The sequence below is a fragment of the Physella acuta genome, unplaced genomic scaffold (genome assembly GCF_028476545.2).
Source record: "Physella acuta isolate Inbredline_101_S28 unplaced genomic scaffold, ASM2847654v3 ptg000896l, whole genome shotgun sequence".
Classification (NCBI taxonomy): Eukaryota; Metazoa; Mollusca; class Gastropoda; family Physidae; genus Physella; species Physella acuta.
The window spans coordinates 190,001-208,345 of record NW_026732413.1 but is presented as its reverse complement, the minus strand read 5'-3'; the positions used below and the strand labels follow the sequence as shown (position 1 = coordinate 208,345).

At 35.3% G+C, this 18,345-nt stretch overlaps 2 protein-coding genes across 2 annotated transcripts; both read right to left on the bottom strand.

Annotated features, from left to right (window-relative positions):
- Positions 1-292: 292 nt before the first annotated feature.
- On the bottom strand, positions 293-12,047 carry LOC131952937 (uncharacterized). The gene is made up of 11 exons (XM_059315872.1): positions 11,962-12,047; positions 8,976-9,154; positions 8,518-8,621; positions 7,672-7,730; positions 7,439-7,505; positions 5,772-5,938; positions 4,830-4,969; positions 3,773-3,901; positions 3,569-3,671; positions 3,327-3,448; positions 293-914 (listed from the first exon to the last, which is right to left on the bottom strand). Exons 1-11 carry the CDS (start codon positions 11,978-11,980, stop codon positions 651-653), a joined length of 1,353 nt encoding a protein of 450 aa, XP_059171855.1. The 5' UTR covers positions 11,981-12,047; the 3' UTR covers positions 293-650.
- A 1,830-nt stretch (positions 12,048-13,877) lies between these two features.
- Positions 13,878-16,146, bottom strand: LOC131952913 (uncharacterized). The gene is made up of 4 exons (XM_059315848.1): positions 16,041-16,146; positions 15,841-15,943; positions 14,925-15,046; positions 13,878-14,126 (listed from the first exon to the last, which is right to left on the bottom strand). The coding sequence occupies exons 1-4, from the start codon at positions 16,122-16,124 to the stop codon at positions 13,878-13,880; spliced, it is 558 nt and encodes a 185-aa protein (XP_059171831.1). The 5' UTR covers positions 16,125-16,146.
- Positions 16,147-18,345: the final 2,199 nt, after the last annotated feature.

The following is an 18,345-nucleotide window of genomic DNA, read 5'->3' as shown; positions in this document are numbered from 1 at the left end:
TGACTTGAACCCGGATTCGAACTCAAGAGATTTTAGGGTTAGTAGTCTAGCGCTCTACCGCTAGGAGACACCGCCTTTCTGTTCTTTTGTTTCAATCACCTGGACATGTTTAACCTGGTTAAATCAAGGAATTGTGAGTTTAGCACTACAGCTAGCAGCCTATAATTCGTAAAGACTCTCTTGCTGATAGAGATTTGAAAACCAGACCATACATATTCTGTTTCTCTACATATTTCAGTGGCTACTATTTACAAAAAATAAATTATAACAGAGACACTGCTTGTTATAACATTATTGAATGTTTATTTTCTGCAGTTGATTCAGCAATAATTTTTTCTATTTAATTCAATTGGAAAATATTTGACAATACATTCATTTTGTAACTTTATAGGTTGTACCTTGACATTATCTTTTATTAGTGCACCCCCTTACAGTGGTGTATGACGGCCTGTCAATTGTTTAGCATACAAAAAATGTATATATTGAACTGCTTGTTTTTATTGAAGGTAATTAAAAAAAATAATTAATCTTTTAAAAAAATATGTTGGATTGTGATCGTGGAAAACAGCAAAGTAAGAAGGGGGTTATGGATTAACCTTTAGGATATAAAACTCTATATTTGTGACGGCATATATTATGAGCAGGTCTTATTATATTATGGCTCTTGTGGTGAGCAGCTGATCCACGAAGACAAATGCTCTATCGCTTGCGTTCTCTTCAGAGTGACTCAAGGTCACGTTGGCCACATCAGAAGTGGACTCGTCCATTGACAATGGACTGGTCGTGATGTCCACCTTCTGGTCAGTCCAGCTGAGACAGACACAGGTGCCCCGGGTGATGATCTGGGGGTAGGAGGTCGAGTGCTCCACGCCATCTTCGTCCAGCATCTTCTCCACCACCACCTCCACACATGCCTTATAAGAGAAGGAGAGGGGATGGGGGTGTACAAGGGCAGATAAAAGTAACTTTTTTTTTAAAATTACGGACGTTTCTGTTTTTATGTAGTAACATGTGCACACATGTATCTTTGTGTTGGAATGTGTATACTTTGATAGTGAATTTTATTTTAGTTTTTATTTTATTTTTAGCTTAAAAAGATTCACCGTGGCGAAGCACCGGTATATAGCTTATATATATATATATATATATATATATATATATATATATATATATATATATATATATATATATATATATATATATATATATATATATATGGGTGACAGGACAAATGATCTCAGGACAAATGATCTCAGACAAAATATCTCAGACAAAATATCTCACGGACAAATGATCTCAGGACAAATGATCTCAGGACAAATGATCTCAAGGACAAATGATCTCACGGACAAAAGATACCAGGACAAAATATATCAGGACAAATGATACCACGGACAATTGATCTCAGACAAAATATCTCAGACAAAATATTTCACACCTAAATTTTAATAGTGTAGTTGATGATTTTAGCTGATCTGAATTTTTTTTATTGATTGTCATATGGTTTTGTTTATTATGTTTTAATATTGTTTATAGGCCTATATATCAATTGTAAGATATGTTTGGCGTATAAATTTGTCATATTGCACTAAACATTTCAAAGTTAGTATTAGTAATATAGTATATGAAGATTAAAGATTGTTTCTGATAGACAGCGTAGGTGGGCTTGCCAAACATGAGACAATCCTACCACGTCAAGTGGACGAAACTAGATCAAAGGGAATGAAATAACAATAAAGACACACCTTCGTGTCACGGTGGCCGCCTGCTTTGATGGCATAGACATGCCTTAAGGGAAAGACATCCGCCCTCCGTGGACAATACAACTAGTATCAACAGTCAATAGTTATGCGTCGGTCACACCTTAGTGATCAGGTGACAAATGTTTATTTAAACAAACAGCGGTCATCGCGGAGCTACGTTTGTCGTAGTGTGCATCAAACAAAGCCGTATTAGTGGTGATTACTCAGTTATGGCCTCTTACGTTACCTCGCGGAAAGGTTTTAGGACATTATTTTCTGGTGAATTTATGTTTGCCATAAGCAGGCAAAGAGATTTGGAAATGTGAAATTAGGACATGTCGAGCAAGAGTTCACACAATAGATGATCACATAGTATTTGAGAGGTGTGATCATATTGATGTACCTGCCAGCAAAGAAACGTAAACGTTATGTTTGTGCTGATGATGCAATAAAAACAATAGTTTAACGTTACGAACCTGAAGACCCATTCACATTTTTGAAAAATATTTCGCTTGTTTTGAACCTTAATGTTGTATAACAACCATTACTATATTTGTTTTATACATTATCATTTATTATACCTTTCAGGCTAAAGGAGTACGTTTGTTATAATTTTTACTTTTTCGAATCAAATGCTACGACAAAGTTTAATAAATCTTTTGATGGTTTGTTATGTTTAACAAATTCATTTTATTCACAATTATTATGCGTAAAAAACTAAACAAACCGATATTAACAGTCAATAAAAAAAAGTTCAAATCAACTAAAATCATCGTACATACTATTAACATTTCCCTGTGAGATATTTTGTCTGAGATATTTTGTCTGAGATCAATTGTCCATGGTATCATTTGTCCTGGTATGTTTTGTCTTGGTATCTTTTGTCCGTGAAATCATTTGTCCTTGAGATCATTTGTCCTGAGATCATTTGTCCTGAGATCATTTGTCCGTGAGATATTTTGTCTGAGATATTTTGTCTGAGATCATTTGTCCTGAGATCATTTGTCATGGAACCATATATATGTGTGTGTGTGTGTGTGTGTGTGTGTTTGTTTGTATCGATCTACATAGGCCTATAACTTATATATATGCCACATACGCGTACATGTATGTTTATAAGCTTTAATTACTGCATCAGTAATAGTAACGATGTTTATTTATAGTCACTTAATAATACACTTGCATGTAGCGTTGTTTTCTGTAAAGTTAGCAAGTTTACGCCATGTTGTCACCAAAACCGCTTTGTAATAATTGTAGACTTGTACTTAAACGGCTTTATAACTTTAATTAATTATTAATTGAACTGGCTAAAAAAGCATTTTTCTTTTGTAAATTTTGCAATAATTTGCCTTGCTGTCACCCCCTAAATGGTGTCACCAAGTGTGGCCCGCACCACCCCCACCCCTCGGTATTCCTCTGAATCTTCGTGAATCTAAGGACGTTCTACGGACTCTCAATACGAGACCTGAGGGTTGGCAGTCGTTGGCTTTACTTCCCGGCCATCTCGACCCACTGAGGTTGATCATGTAGGCCTACAACACAGCAACAATGAAAAAAAAAACAACAACAAGGGAGGCAACTCACTTTTTCTTCAGGTGTTAGAACTCCTCCATCTTCAACAAGCTGAAAAGCCTCATGTAAGTTTTCCACGTTTATCCTCATTGAGAAACCATTGTATTTGAAACTAAAGTCAACGCAGACAAATCCTGTAAAAAAAAGGCATTGTAAGTTAACATTGTATTGAGCTAGAACTGATTTTGGATAGAGAAACGTTGTTAGGGCTATCATAACTATTTGATTGTTACAGCTAGAAATTTGGGTATGACCTTTAGGGTTGGACAAAGTGGTTCGAATCTCAAAGTCATATGTAGAGCGCTCTCGTCTCGCTAACAGCTGAGCATGGGCTCGAGACGATGGCTCAACTTCAACCTGCGAAAAATTAGCACAGTAAATCATTTCTTTCATATTCTTCCCTATTTTTAATAGCGTAAAGTGACAGCTTAAGGTATATAAAAGTTTTGGGAACATACCTGTGACTCCACATTCCAGGTGCGAATTTCTTTGAAAACCATGTCTTTGTCCGAAAATAGAAACAGGGTATTATCTTTTTTCCCTTCCAAACAATGCTCGGTTTCAGGAAGGTTTAACTTCAGAAATACCTATACATACGTATATTACGTGTATATATATATATATATATATATATATATATATATATATATATATATATATATATATATATAAACGTATATATATATATATATATATATATATATATATATATATATATATATATATATATATATATATATATATATATATATATATATATATATATATATATATATATATATATAATCGATTCTATGTCTCTGTGTGGCGGACTTGTGGATTACATGCATATAGTAAAAAACTTGTATTCACCATTGTGAAACATACTTAAAGTTCATTTTAGCACTACTCCCGTCCGTGCTCTTTTTTACTTTCTCGAATACGAAGAATAGAGGAATCATTGTATTGGGACGGTAGAAAACAACAATGTGAAAAACAAAATCAAGTAACAACCATTACATATATCAAGCTTTTGGATCTCATACAATCATACAATCTTGGTTCTTGATTTCTGTGCACTACACATAGAATGTCCAGAGAAATGTCGTGCTAGATGCCTCGAGGTTTTATCAGCTGTATATCGGCACACACACACACACATACACACACACACACACACACACACACACACACACACACACACACACACACACACACACACACACACGCGCGCGCGCGTAAAAACACATACACATACGCAGAGTCGCGCGCACGCACACACACACACATACACGCACGTACAAACACATACACATACGCAGAGTCGCGCGCACGCACACACACACACACACACGCACACCCACACACACACACACACACACGCGCGCGCGCGCGTACAAACACATACACATACGCAGAGTCGCGCGCACGCACACACACACACACATACACGCACGTACAAACACATACACATACGCAGAGTCGCGCGTGCACACACACACACACACACACACGCATTCGTGTGTCGACCACTACCTGTCGGTCGACCTTGTAATATTGTTCAAGGGCCACCTTCACCCAGGACGTCGTGTCACGTGATCCTTTAAAAGTGTGAGATTGTATTCTCTCAGCTTTGTTGTCATAGTAACTTGAGAATAGCTTCACCCATTGTGCGCCTGGGATAAACAAACATGTGCATTAGTCTTGAAAGTGAATTACCTTATTCACATGAAATTTTTTTAACTGATTTATTTGGTCCATTTTTCTTCGCTTACATTTATTTTATGTATTCATGGCAGGTCTGTTTGGGGGTGCTGGTGTAGGCAAGACTGTACTCAATATGGAACTGATCAATCAGTATTATCTTGTTCTAACTACACATTTTGATTTTTTCGAAAAACTCTCGACCCTATGATGTAGAAAAGCACTATGTTCAATCTCCACTTATCTACGTGACTCTAAGTCATCTGCTTCCTACCAAAAAATCAATGAGTTTAAAATATTTTTAATAGGTAAATCAGACTCCGTGAAACTTCAAATGCGTTTTTCTGAAAACTACATTTTGGGAGATAGAACAAGATAATACTAGGAGGATGTTTTTTGTTGCCATTATTTATTTTATTTATTTATTTTAAAAATTTATTTTAATTCTTTGCGATCTTTAAAAGAAAATTATCAGCCCAGTGTTAGCCAGTGATCGACTTTTATACATGAAACCAACCAGCTTTGACCAACAGTTCGTCGGCTAGCTGATCTAGAGATCGCTATGGTTTAATCTTGCTATTTCCACTTTTATTACTGAATTTAGTATCTTTTAATTGCATTTTAGTGAATGATCTATTGGCTAATTGGATTACAAATGAGATATTCTTGCATTTTCATCGGAGACGAATGTATCTGAATAATTAAAACTGAATTACGCGATTGGACATTAACCCACAAACAAACAGACATTTTGATCTATATAAAAAAAATCACCTGATTTTTCGGTTTCCATGATGAAGGTTTTGTGCCCAGTTTTGTCCTCCACCTTGGGAGAAAACTTGGTGACCTTGTGGTCAAAGGTCAGGACCGTGGTATCCACATCACAATAGAAGCGGTTTTCCTGCATGACCAAATAGTCCCTGACGTCTTTAGGGGCTTTCCTAAATGAAATTAATTTTTTTAGCACAACAAAATGAAATGTTCGACCCAGAAAGTTCGGCTACAAATTTAAAAAAAATGTAATTGAATACTTTAAGAAAAAAGTCTAAGGTTGTAATTTTGTTGTTTTGAAAATAACCTAGACCAGGGGTCGGCAATCTATTGAGACGGAAGAGCCAAAAGTTACAATTTTTAAAATTTCCCAGTTTTTAAAGAGCCACTAACATTTTTAAAAAATTTCAATATTTTATTATTTAAATTAGGAATAGGTAAATAAATTTGATTTGTTATTTAAAATAATTAGCTTTAAAATATGAAATAATATTTTTTTCATATAAAAACATACACTTGTTTCGCCAGAATAATGAAATTAGTAATAAAAAAATAAAAGTATAGGACTATCTCAATCCTTTTTAGAAGCAGTTAGCTTTTTAAAATTTTCTTTACGGATATCACCGGCTCAGGAGGTGTCTCATTAGCCAGGCAGGCCTCAACACGGCAAACGCCGACTAATTGGCTTGGATACCCTTTTGATTACCGTGTATCGGTCACTTCTGTCCTTCGGTTCTCACCAGACTTATCTTCCATCCCACTGAACGCAGGGTAAACTCGAACCCCACCGTCCAGTACCCGGCTCGACAGTAGGAAACTAATAACTAAAATAAATACGTCACTCAGGTCAAATTAAAATGATTACCGACAGACAGGGAGATACATTCTGAATAAAATAATATTCCCCATTCAATGATATTCGAAAAAGTCGGCACTTGGGCAGTGGCAAGCGTGGAGTAGTCGCCACGGGGCTGGCCACAACACAGATATAGTGCTGGACCTGGTACTCACGCGGTTGTCCGTATACTTTCTGGTGCACCTATTCTCACTGTTCTCTGATGAGTTTTAATCTTCTGTTTAAACTTGCGTTTCTTTACAGTATAACTTTTGTTATGAGTTTTGAAAATAAAATAATATAACTATTAATATTTGTGCAAAAAGCTGGAGAGCCGCATCTTGACATCAATAGAGCCACAAGCGGCCCGCGAGCCGCAGGTTGCCGACCCCTGCCCTAGACGAAACTTGCGATATTTTCATGGTTCCGTTTTCTTTGTTTAGCCTGAAAAGATTACCAATGCTAAGCTGTGAAACAAAACTGGACAAGACCCCATTGGCGAAAAAAATACAAAAGGATGAATTGGACACACGATGCGTAAACCAACTGGCAACTAAACTAGACAGGTACTAGACTGGAATCATCAAGGAAAAATGAAAGTAAGGATGCCAAAAAAAAAAAAGATGGGAAAGTCCAGGTGTCAGTGAAGCAGAAGCAGACGGAATGTCGTGGACCCAGCTTGGAAGTACCGCCCAGTACCAAGGACGGTGGAGAGGTGTGGTCGCTCCACAAAGGGTCCTCATGAATGATGATAATGACGATGATGTTTTCTCTATTGTTTTGAAATCAATCAAAATTGAACAATAGAAAGAAAAGCTATTTTTAAAGAACTTACTTGAGTATTTTTTGCCAGGCGAATCTTTTTATGACGACATTCAGGTCAAGCGTAGGCTTATCCTTGTCTGTTAAGGAAACGTGTAAACATGTTAAACACGAAAAGTTGATAAAGTTCCTTTTATTATATTATACTGTGATATAGAGTAATGGTACACAAACTTTTAATATATGTGATGTAGCACAGTTTGTGTTGTAAAATTAAAGTTAATTTTTTACAGTTATTTCCTTTACCCAGGCTCCTGCCGTATTTGCGGCTCATCTCCTCTTCCCAATCTATCACAGGGAGGTTTCTATGATTAAATCATTTAAAGCTGTTTAGGTCATCAATAAAAAAATAAACAGGACAAAAGAAAACACAACCATTGACATCAGAGTCGTATGCAGGTTTTCGGGTTAGGGGGAGCGGCGAGTCGAGAAAAAGGAGCCATTTATATATATATATAAATATATATATATATATATATATATATATATATATATATATATATATATATATATATATATATATATATATATATATATATGATATTTGGAGTACATAACATGACAGTTTTTAATTCTTTGATTCATAGTCGTAGGGAGAGCGGTCGCTCCCCCTTCTCCCCCCCCCCTGCGTACGCTACTGATTAACATACAAAAATCTATTTCCTGACTTAAATAAGAAGGAACGATTACCTGACCGTTCCCGAGACCAAATCCACAGCCCGAACTTGTGTCCAGCTTATCCACAGAACACCCGTATATCAATTCTCTGACCAATTTATTGACAAATTAACAGGAATATCCACATAACAACCTTCAGCCTGCTGTTATGTCCACTGACAAGTAAACTAACCATCTACTGACAAGTAAACTAACCATCCACTGACAAGTAAACTGACCATCCACTGACAAGTAAACTGACCATCCACTGACAAGTAAACTGACCATCTACTGACAAGTAAACTGACCATCCACTGACAAGTAAACTGACCATCCACTGACAAGTAAACTGACCATCCACTGACAAGTAAACTGACCAACCACTAACAGATAAACCTACCGAACCACTGACATAAGCAAACGGGTTATTTTTACCTGACTATCGTGCATAAGCACTTTTCAAAGATCGCCAATTGTCCGGCAAAAGCCAACAAACACAAGGTGGACACAACCATCAACTTCATCGATTTGTTATCGATCTGAAACGACGAAAACCTTTTTACTTATTAATTCAATTTTTGCTTTTGCATAATATTACATTCGTTTTTAAATAAGTAAGCCAAACATTCAACTTGATCTTAATTTCAGCAATATTTCAAAGATAAATCAGCCAATATTTTGTCCCACTTTTTAAAATAGAGGCACTATGATCCTTTTACAATCAATTACATTTTTTTAAGTTGTATAATTAACTTGTTTTTATAGGAGCGTCTGTTATCCCAACAACCCTAAGTTAAGAAAAGTGTTTCATGTTTTTGTAAACTATAGACAACCGTAACTATTTTTAGTAAAAGAAATTGATATTCAAATAGGTAGATTTAAATTTTACTCACCTTGATTGGAAAATATGTAAAAAACATCCAGCACTCCGCAATCCACAGAAACATCAAAAAGAAAAATAGGATGCAGCTCCCGAAAAGAATACATAATCCATTTTCAGCAATAGCTTGAATTTCCATGGACAACCTGTCCAACCATGATACATTTATTTTTTGGCAGGCCGGATCTATGTCTGGAATGTAAGGAGAGTCGGGTGTTAGTGTGGGTGGGGCTAAGGACAATAAGAAGTGAGGCGGGGGTGTAAGTGTAAGTGCTGTGGACGGAAGTGTTTGTGTGAGGGGGAAAAGGTGTGCAGATGTTGGGAAGGCTAGAGTGATGTTGTGGTATGATATGTACCTACTCCCTCCCATGGAGGGCTATATGGTGGCAGGAACAACACCATTCAATGCGATTTTAAATCTCCTTAGTTGTTACTATTATTCTGAAAAAAAGAACACGCAAGTCGCGATCTTTGATCTGCCGTATGAGCTAATAATCTTGAGTAATGTTTACATATCTTAAAGCCAAGGGGGTAGCTAATGAGGGGTAGATAACTGAACAGGATTAAAGCAAACATATTTTTCGATATTATTTAAAATCCAATATTAACTCACTATTATATTTTAAAAATCTCATAATTATAAAGCCTATTTAAAAATATAACAAGCTTTTAGATGCACTAAAAAAGAACATGGATTAGCATAGATGTTGGTCGCTCTTGAAAAAAGAAATTTTCTTCTTTTAAAAAAAAATGGGTATTGAAAAAGCTTCTCATTATTACAGGTTTTGTATTGTTTTATTTCCACGGCGAGCTATGTTAAGCTAACACAATCGTTTGGTAGATATTTTCTTAACATCCGTTTCAGTTCAGGTTCTCTGTTGGTTGACTTCTGGCAGACGTTCACCGGCTGACGTCATGTTGTCATGACAGTGCACCCCGTTTGTCAGTGGGTTCCTTATCGGTCTAGGTTGACCTTGGCAGTTATCTTAACGGCCCAGGGGAAGCCATCACCACACTGCGCCCTCCCACAATTGGTAAGTTTTCCTGTAGGTTTGGGGGTCTGGTGTACGGAATGGTGGTAACGGGGGGGGGGGGGGGGGAGGAGCCTATCCATGACTTTAAATTTTAAAGTCTTTTCTTTAAAATTGTTTTTTTTAAATTCAAGTTTCATTAACATGAAGATAACCTTTCATAAGGTCATTCGGAGGCTGCACTGGTATGGTTACATAAGATCATTCGGAGGTTCACTGGTATCGTTAAGAGATAATAAGCTGTACCTTAATCTCACAAAAAAATTCATAAAAAACGTTTTAATAACAAGCTTTTATGTAATAATGCACTAAAAAGTAGAAAATAAATTATAGACTACTATTTAAATAACTATAAAGAAAAGCGTGGGTCACTTTAATTATCTATTGGATACCTTTACTAATGTTAAGGAAGACAACCGCGCTTTTCTTTATAGTTATTTAAATAGTAGTCTATAATTTATGTTCTACTTTTTAGTGCATTATTACATAAAAGCTTGTTATTAAAACGTTTTTTTATGAATTTTTTCAGTACTTTACATGTTTTATTTACAATAGAGTTACATGACTAAAAACCATTGCGCGCCTACTGAACGTGATGGCGCAGCCATTGAACGTGATGGTGCAGCTATTGAACGTGATGACGTGTGTGGTGTGGTTGGATAGACATGCCTACTAATTCGGTCCAAATTTTAATCAATTCTTAAAAAATTAATTAGGCAACCAATTAAGTCAAATTTAATTTCAGATTGCATTGTCTTCATGTCTTGACCCACGTGTCAAATGTGAATCGTATCGGTCAAGTAGAAGTGACCGAATTTTCACTCCAGCGTTTCGATCTAGACTGACGACTGACGACAGACTGTCGACAGACTGTCGACAGAGGTAGTGAGTTAAATAAAAGCTTGTAATAAAAAAGTACGTTACGACGAACGGAAATTAAATAATGACTGAGCCGAAATACTTATGAAATACACAAATGTCACAAAGCACAATGGCTTTAGTTACACTAGTTCTAAAGAACAGATTAAAGTTGCTTTCTTTAAAATTATGCACATTAAAACTCATTTAAAAAAAATTAATTGGCAATTATTTAACCATGGTCATTATTATTTGTGTGCTAAGTACCCAATCCTCCTGTAAATATTTTATTCTGTAGCCTTTGAAAACGTTTGTTTTTAAACTCATTATAGGTCGTGTGAGATACAATTAAAACGAAAACAAAAAATGTACACGCATTTATCATGTCAACACTAGAACATGAAATCTGTTCTGTATTCAGTACAACAGTAGCAGTATTCAGTAGAACAGTATCAGTATTCAGTACAACAGTAGCAGTATTCACAGTACAACAGTAGCAGTATTCACAGTACAACAGTAGCAGTATTCACAGTACAACAGTAGCAGTATTCAGCGTTTGAAGGGTCCCATTTTTACCACGGAATAATTGTTTGTGTGTATGACCGTTGTCTCTTGATCTCTGCCCGGCAAGGTACCATATTTTATTTGTAATCATGAAGATAATTATCGCAGCGATAAGTGCAAAATGAATACTGATAAGAAAGATGAGGGTAAGTCCAATGAATACGTGTCTGTGTACTGCATATAGATCTAGATCTAGCCTATCAATGAAAGTTATAGGAATTCAAATAATAAAATTGTTATGAAGACCTAACAATAAGTCAACAGCGATATAAATTAGTAATTAATTCATTACATTAAAATGCGTATTACTAATAATTATAATAAAATAGTAAAAATATAACAGATCATAAACATCAGAAAATAATTACAAAAACTACACAATAGAGTAGATCTAGAATTAAATAAATCTAGATCTTGTTAAATATTTTTACTCTAACAACAATACTTAATTTATTTAATCACAAATCTCCGTTTGGAGATTTCCTTGTGCCGATTGCATTGAGCACACACCTTTTTGAAAAAAAAAATTAAAACAAAGATTCTTACTTTGGTTTTTTTCTTTCATGGCTGGAGTTTGATAGAGTATTTTTAAGAGTATAAGACGTTCTTGCTATGGTGAGAAAAGAGTCTCTAAGAGACGACACCATGGATGTGCTGTTACGTGCGCACTGTATTGCAATGTGTTGACGGGAATTCCCTAACCAAAATATCATGGACAAAATATCGCAGACAAAATATCTCAACAATAAATAATCTATGGCAAAATTCATCAGGATAGTCAATCTCACAGAAAAATGATCTCATGGAAAAATTGATCACAGACAAAATATCTCACGGATAAATTTTCTTCTTCTTCGTTCTTAATTTTTAGTGTTGGAAGGGATCGAGCCTTTTCTGCCAGAGGGTTTGAACTCGAGACATTTTCGAAATTATCAACCATGAGCTTTTGCCGACTCGACCACGCCTCCATCACAATTAAGGGTACGTGCCAACTGTTTATGCGCCATTGAGGACATTGACTGCGATTTCAGCCAGCTTTTCTTTTTGGATTTGGAGTTGTTTCTCCTAGAAGAGTGGCTGTCCCCAGCCTCATCTGCCCGAGGGTTCGAACTCGAGACTTTTTGGTTTAGCAATCATGAGCTTTACCGACCCCTCACGGATAAATGATCTCATGACAAAATACAGTAGGACAATTTATCCCACGGACGAATAATCTCAGAAAAAATATCCCAGACAAAATATGTTACGGACGAATGAACTCAGTAAAAAAATTAGGGACACATGCTCTCAGGACTATTGTCAAAACACGTGCGATATGTCTCCGACAAGTGAAAGGGTCATCAGTTGAGTAATCTCATTTGACTTAGTTTCGTCCAGCTGATGAGATATATTTGCCTCATGCCCAGCAAGCCCATATAAGCTGTGTATGGAAAATGTATTTTAACCTTCGCATATTATGCTACTAATTACATTTTAAAATGATAAAATTAATATAACACACCTATTCATAGTTTCTTGAAATTACCTTTAATTAAATAGTTATTTTACATTTTGTTTGGGATATTTGTCTAAACCAAATTGCGGTCAGCAATATGTCTAGTAGCCTTTACTTTTGCCGATTCGTGCCAGGCATTAATTAGAGCTGGGCGAACTCAGGGAGGTGCTACATTAAGCCAGTTACTTCCGGCTGGGTGAAATATTTTTTGTTCATGCTTTAATTAACACGCCAGTCTCAGCCAGGTCATTAAGGGTAACAAATTAAATCTGCTTGATACGAGATGTTAGACCATGAACTGGTCTCCAACGGCAACCTGATTGAGCGAGAAATAAGATGAGGTTGTGACCACAGTTGGTCGATGTTGTCAAGTCAATGGAGCGTGAACACACCTGCTACGGTCGAGTTGTGTTTAAATATTTTTCGAGCTTTCTCTCTGTATGTGTCCTATAAAATCCAAATCTGACATTGTCTGCTTCTCTGGATATCCATTAAACCCAGATGTCATTTTCAGTAAATTATAATAGCAACAACAGACACGTGGTTAAATTAACACATTTTTATTTACACTGCAAGTGGATACAGATGTTTAATATTAACACAATTAAATAGTAAATACACCATGCATTACTTGGTAGATTTGTGAGTGGGTTTTTTATTTTAATTTTTAAATTAAATTTAGTATGAGTTAACTTGTAAAATATTAGAGAAAAGATTATTTACTAAACTATGTGTATGTGTATGTGTGAGTGGAGTGGATTAGAATTAATTAAAACTAGACGATAGCCTAAACAACTTCACATGCACGTCACTCACACATGACATCTGAACCAACACTCCATGTATATAAATATATAAATAAATAAATATATATATATATATGTATATATATAAAGACCTATGAATTTTATAATGGGTAGGTAAAGTGTATATTCTGTATCTCTACTAGCTGTGAAAATATATCTGACTAATCAACCATAACAAATGAGTCGACGCTTGGGTCTTCTTCGGTGTCGTTGACAGGCGTCTTGTTCATGTTGTGGTCCCCATCAGAAGTGGACTCGTCCATTGACAATGGACTGGTCTTGATGTCCACTTTCTGGTCAGTCCAGCTGAGACAGACACAGGTGCCCCGGGTTATGATCTGGGGGTGGGAGGTCGAGTGCTCCACGCCAGCTTTGTCCAGCCACTTCTCCTCAACCAACTCCACACACATCTGAAAGGTGGGGGATGTAAAATAGGTGTTTTATCTCATTAGTTAATGGTTTCTGTATGAGTGGTTGTCTTAATGTGTATTTGGGAATTTGTGCGCATATGTATGTTTGTGTTGGAGAATTTGACTATTTGCGAACACTTTGTAAACATTTTTTGGGTTGTATTACAATGTCAAAAACACAGTCCACATTGACAGCATTGTGTGTGTGTGGCTGTTTCATGGAGTAATTTACCATCGGAATTCGTGCGAGTGTGTAGTTAAACTAGTAATTGATAAATAAAATGGCTAAATCCAGAGCAACTCAAATTATATGTTTTATTATGTCGCTGTAAACTTTAATTATGTAGCGACGCAGTAAATTTAGTTCGTATATTAATACAGAAGCCGTGGTCTAGCGGTAGAGCGCTTGACTGCTCAACCGAAAGTCTCGAGTTCGAACCCGGGTTTAAGTCGGTAGAATGTCCACCCAACTCTGATGGGCATCTAACTCACTTTAGGAAAAGTAAAGGTGGCTGGGCATAAAGTTTCAAATGCCGAGGTCTCTGAAACAGACAAACTCTTCTTCATCTGCCCTATGTGTCTTGGGCACGAACGGGAAAAGATGATGATGATGCTATTAGCACAGCAAACTACTGGTTTTGTTGATGGTGAAACGGTTGATATTTTTTAATAAAAGGCAGGGACTGAACGTTGTTTTGATACAAAAACAAAACAAAAACAACAACAAACAAGCAAAAGGAAAAATAACAACAGAAATACGAATCGAATGTAGCTGGCTAGCAAAGACGGATAACTCACTTTATCTTTTTGAAAGAGAACCCCTCCCTCTTCCACAAGCTGAAACGCCTTTTGGAAGTCTTCAATGAATACCACAAATGAGATGTCTACCTTCTTGTGTTGAAAGGTAACAGGGACTACACCTGATGAAAAACACAATCAAACATAATGATACAATGAACGCCGGCATTGTAGTAATTCTATCTTATGCATATTTATTTTCATCAACTTATTTTAGTGCCCAATATCTGTCTGTTCTCTGTTTATGGCAGATCTTGTAATTCAGTTTTAATTTTACTTTCCGGATACATTTGTCTTCAAGACATGGCAGGTATTTTAAATTTTAACTTAATTAAATATTAAATTGGTCATTAAAAAAATGATGAATAGATTACTATCATCAATAACCAAAGTACTAGCATTACACATTCCGTGGTGGATCAGTGTTCACTGATATTTTCATATCTGTGAGTTCGTCAAGGACTTTAGTAGGCGGAAACAAAATACCTTTTTAAGTTAAGCTAGCAATCAAATCGGCTGTTGAAAACATATCTTAAATCACATAATGTGTAAACTTCATTGAGAACAAACGAGATACAAAAAGTAAAGCACTGATTTTTTAGAGAAAAAAAAACAACCTAAATGTCGATTTAATATTTTACTTTTAAAAAAATTTTGACTGCTAAAAATCAGAAAAAAAAGAAAAGTAAAAATAAACATCCTTTATGTAAACTTTTTAACTCAGTGCAAATACAAAAAAATAAACTTGCTTTCGTTAGTAAAAATATTGGTCTGTCATGTAAATACATATGCTAGCAGCGAATGCTTTTACTAGAGAAAGCAAGTTTCACAAAAATATTAGATTCTATAAGAAAAGATTTTAAAATATTTGTTATATTTTAAAAAAAATAATGAAAGGAAGGAAGTAAGAGTTTACCTTTAGGGTTGGACAAAGTTATTTGAATCTCAAACTCCACGACAGAGCAGTCTTGTCTTGCTAACAGCTGAGCATGGGCTCGAGACGATGGCTCAACTTCAACCTGCGAACAAGTTTCTCCGTTAAAAACAGCTATCGATGTCCTCACTATTTAAACTGTGTAGAGTGACAAGCTTTTACTAGAAATTCGGTAAATATACCTGCGAGTCGACATCCCAGGTGTGAAGCTTTTGGAACACTTCACCTTTGACCTTGGTTAGATTGAGGGTATTGTTTTCGTTCATTAGTAAATTTGGCGCGGTTCCAAACTGGTTTAACTTTACACAGACCTATACATATATATATATATATATATATATATATATATATATATATATATATATATATATATATACTTTGCTGTATGTAAACAAAGTAGAAATCCCGAATAGAACTGTACAAACAACCATTCCCAATCTAAATCTTTCTCACTCCAAAAGTGAACTTTTTAAACTTCTCTTTTTATCTCTTGATATTTTAATTTCTCCCATCTCATATTTTATGTTCTTTCTTTTCCAGATAAAAAGTTTACATGTCCAAAATATTTCCGTTTATCTTGCCTATCCTCTGCACATGATGTGTCGGCAACCTGCGGCTCTTTTGATGTCAAGTTGCGGCTCTTCGGCTCCATGCACAAATATTAATAATTATTTTATGTTATTTTCAAAACTTATCAAAATATTGTTCTGCAACACTTGGTAATGAATTAAATAATAATAAATTTAAACAATAAACACTCGCTATTCTATTAGAATATTTAGGTACACCCTATTTTCAATGTACTTCCTATTAAATTGTTTATCCCGGATTGAAACATTCAACTATATGGTGGATATCACGAAAAAACTAAATGAGCTAAATGTAAAACTGCAAAGAAAGGAAAACCCAGCCTATGCCTTGCTTGAGAAGTGGATGTTTCGAAAATAAATTACTTTTTTTTGTTGAAGACACGGAGAGTGGTAAATTACTTGATTTCGAAAAATCTGAAAACAAAATATGAAACCAATGCAACGATTAGCATGAATTGCTTCAGCGTTACAACAAACAAAACGAAGGATGGATTAACTGAGAGATTTGAGCAATTCATAATAAATGCAAGTACTCTGACGTTCATAGTAGACTCTCAACACAAAAACAAATGAGATTAACTTTTAGCTATTTAGAATTGATGCTGGTTTGCTTTAAATGCTATTGCTGGATTTAAAAAAAACGACTCATTTGTGGAGAGGAAAATTCACACAACTCAAGAGTAAGCAAAAATAGTTGAAGGTCCAGTAAAACATGCACGTTACGCTGCACAACTGGACAGCTCTAAAAGAAATAATGCGAGATGAGGCACTCATATATGACGAATGGAATAGTCTTGAAGGATGGTACAGTAACGTGGACAAGTTGATATCAGGAGTGCTGATGATCTTTAGGTCAAGATATTCGTGCTCGCAAGAGTTCTCTTACATGAATATAATAACAAGTTAAGTAAGAAGGCAACTAACAAATAAAAATCTAGAGGCGTGCTTAAAACTTAAAACAAGAAGTTATGAGCCAGATTTAAACAAACTTTCAAACGGCATGCAAGGTCAATGCTCCCATTGCGGTAACTAATGTAAATATTCAATTATTATAGCTATATTATTGGATTATTATTGGATTACTAATTTTATAATTTTATTTTTTAGCAGCGTTACTAAAATACTATAATATGTATTGTGCGAAACAAGTGTATTTAAAAAAAAAATATGAATGAATATTATTTCATATTTAAAGATATATATATATATATATATATATATATATATATATATATATAATTATATATATATGCATATACAGCTAATCCTAAATATTGAAAAAAAACGTTTGTGGCTCTTTAAAAACTAGTAATTTTGTAAATTGCATATTTTGGCTATTCCTTGCCGACCCCTGTCCTACACACATAGACGCTGAACACACACACACACACACTAACGCAGGACCACTCTCTCTTACACACATGTTAGGAGGTGTGAAGAGTGTAGGTGTTGGGTGGTGTTTAGATGTTGGGGAGGTGTAAAGAGCGGAGATGCTGGGGTGGGGTTAAGATGTTGGGAGGTGTCAAGACGGGAGATGTATAGATGTTATGGTGAGGTGTCTCGATTATCATAAATACAGGAAGAATTTATTGTAACAGAAAATTAAATGTGCTCCTGGGAAATAAAATGGGCCTGTGAAATCTAGCCTTAAAGTAAAAATATTTTAAAGATTTATAAATCTTGTTAATTAGATTCTAGTTCAAGGAAGAAATTCTTAAAATATAAGCTTTCTACATATTTGCAGGTTTAATATATATATATATATTCGAATCGGAAGGTTAATTAGAAGACATATGTACAAAAACATGTTTTACGTTCATCTCAACGATAAAAATTGGGTGTTTTTCTGCAAACAAGTCAGCGTTACTGCGATAGAGCTAATTTTGAAACACACACA

Coding starts and splice junctions, on each gene's coding strand:
- LOC131952913 (XM_059315848.1), bottom strand. CDS start 16,124: ATGAACGAAAACAATACCCTCAATCTAACCAAGGTCAAAGGTGAAGTG. Junction 15,047..15,840: donor AACTTTGTCCAACCCTAAAG/GTAAACTCTTAC, acceptor GTTTTTCATCAG/GTGTAGTCCCTGTTACCTTT. Junction 14,127..14,924: donor TTCTCTTTCAAAAAGATAAA/GTGAGTTATCCG, acceptor CCCACCTTTCAG/ATGTGTGTGGAGTTGGTTGA.
- LOC131952937 (XM_059315872.1), bottom strand. Junction 7,731..8,517: donor TGCTTATGCACGATAGTCAG/GTAAAAATAACC, acceptor ATTTAATCATAG/AAACCTCCCTGTGATAGATT. Junction 5,939..7,438: donor GCCTGGCAAAAAATACTCAA/GTAAGTTCTTTA, acceptor AATTTCATTTAG/GAAAGCCCCTAAAGACGTCA.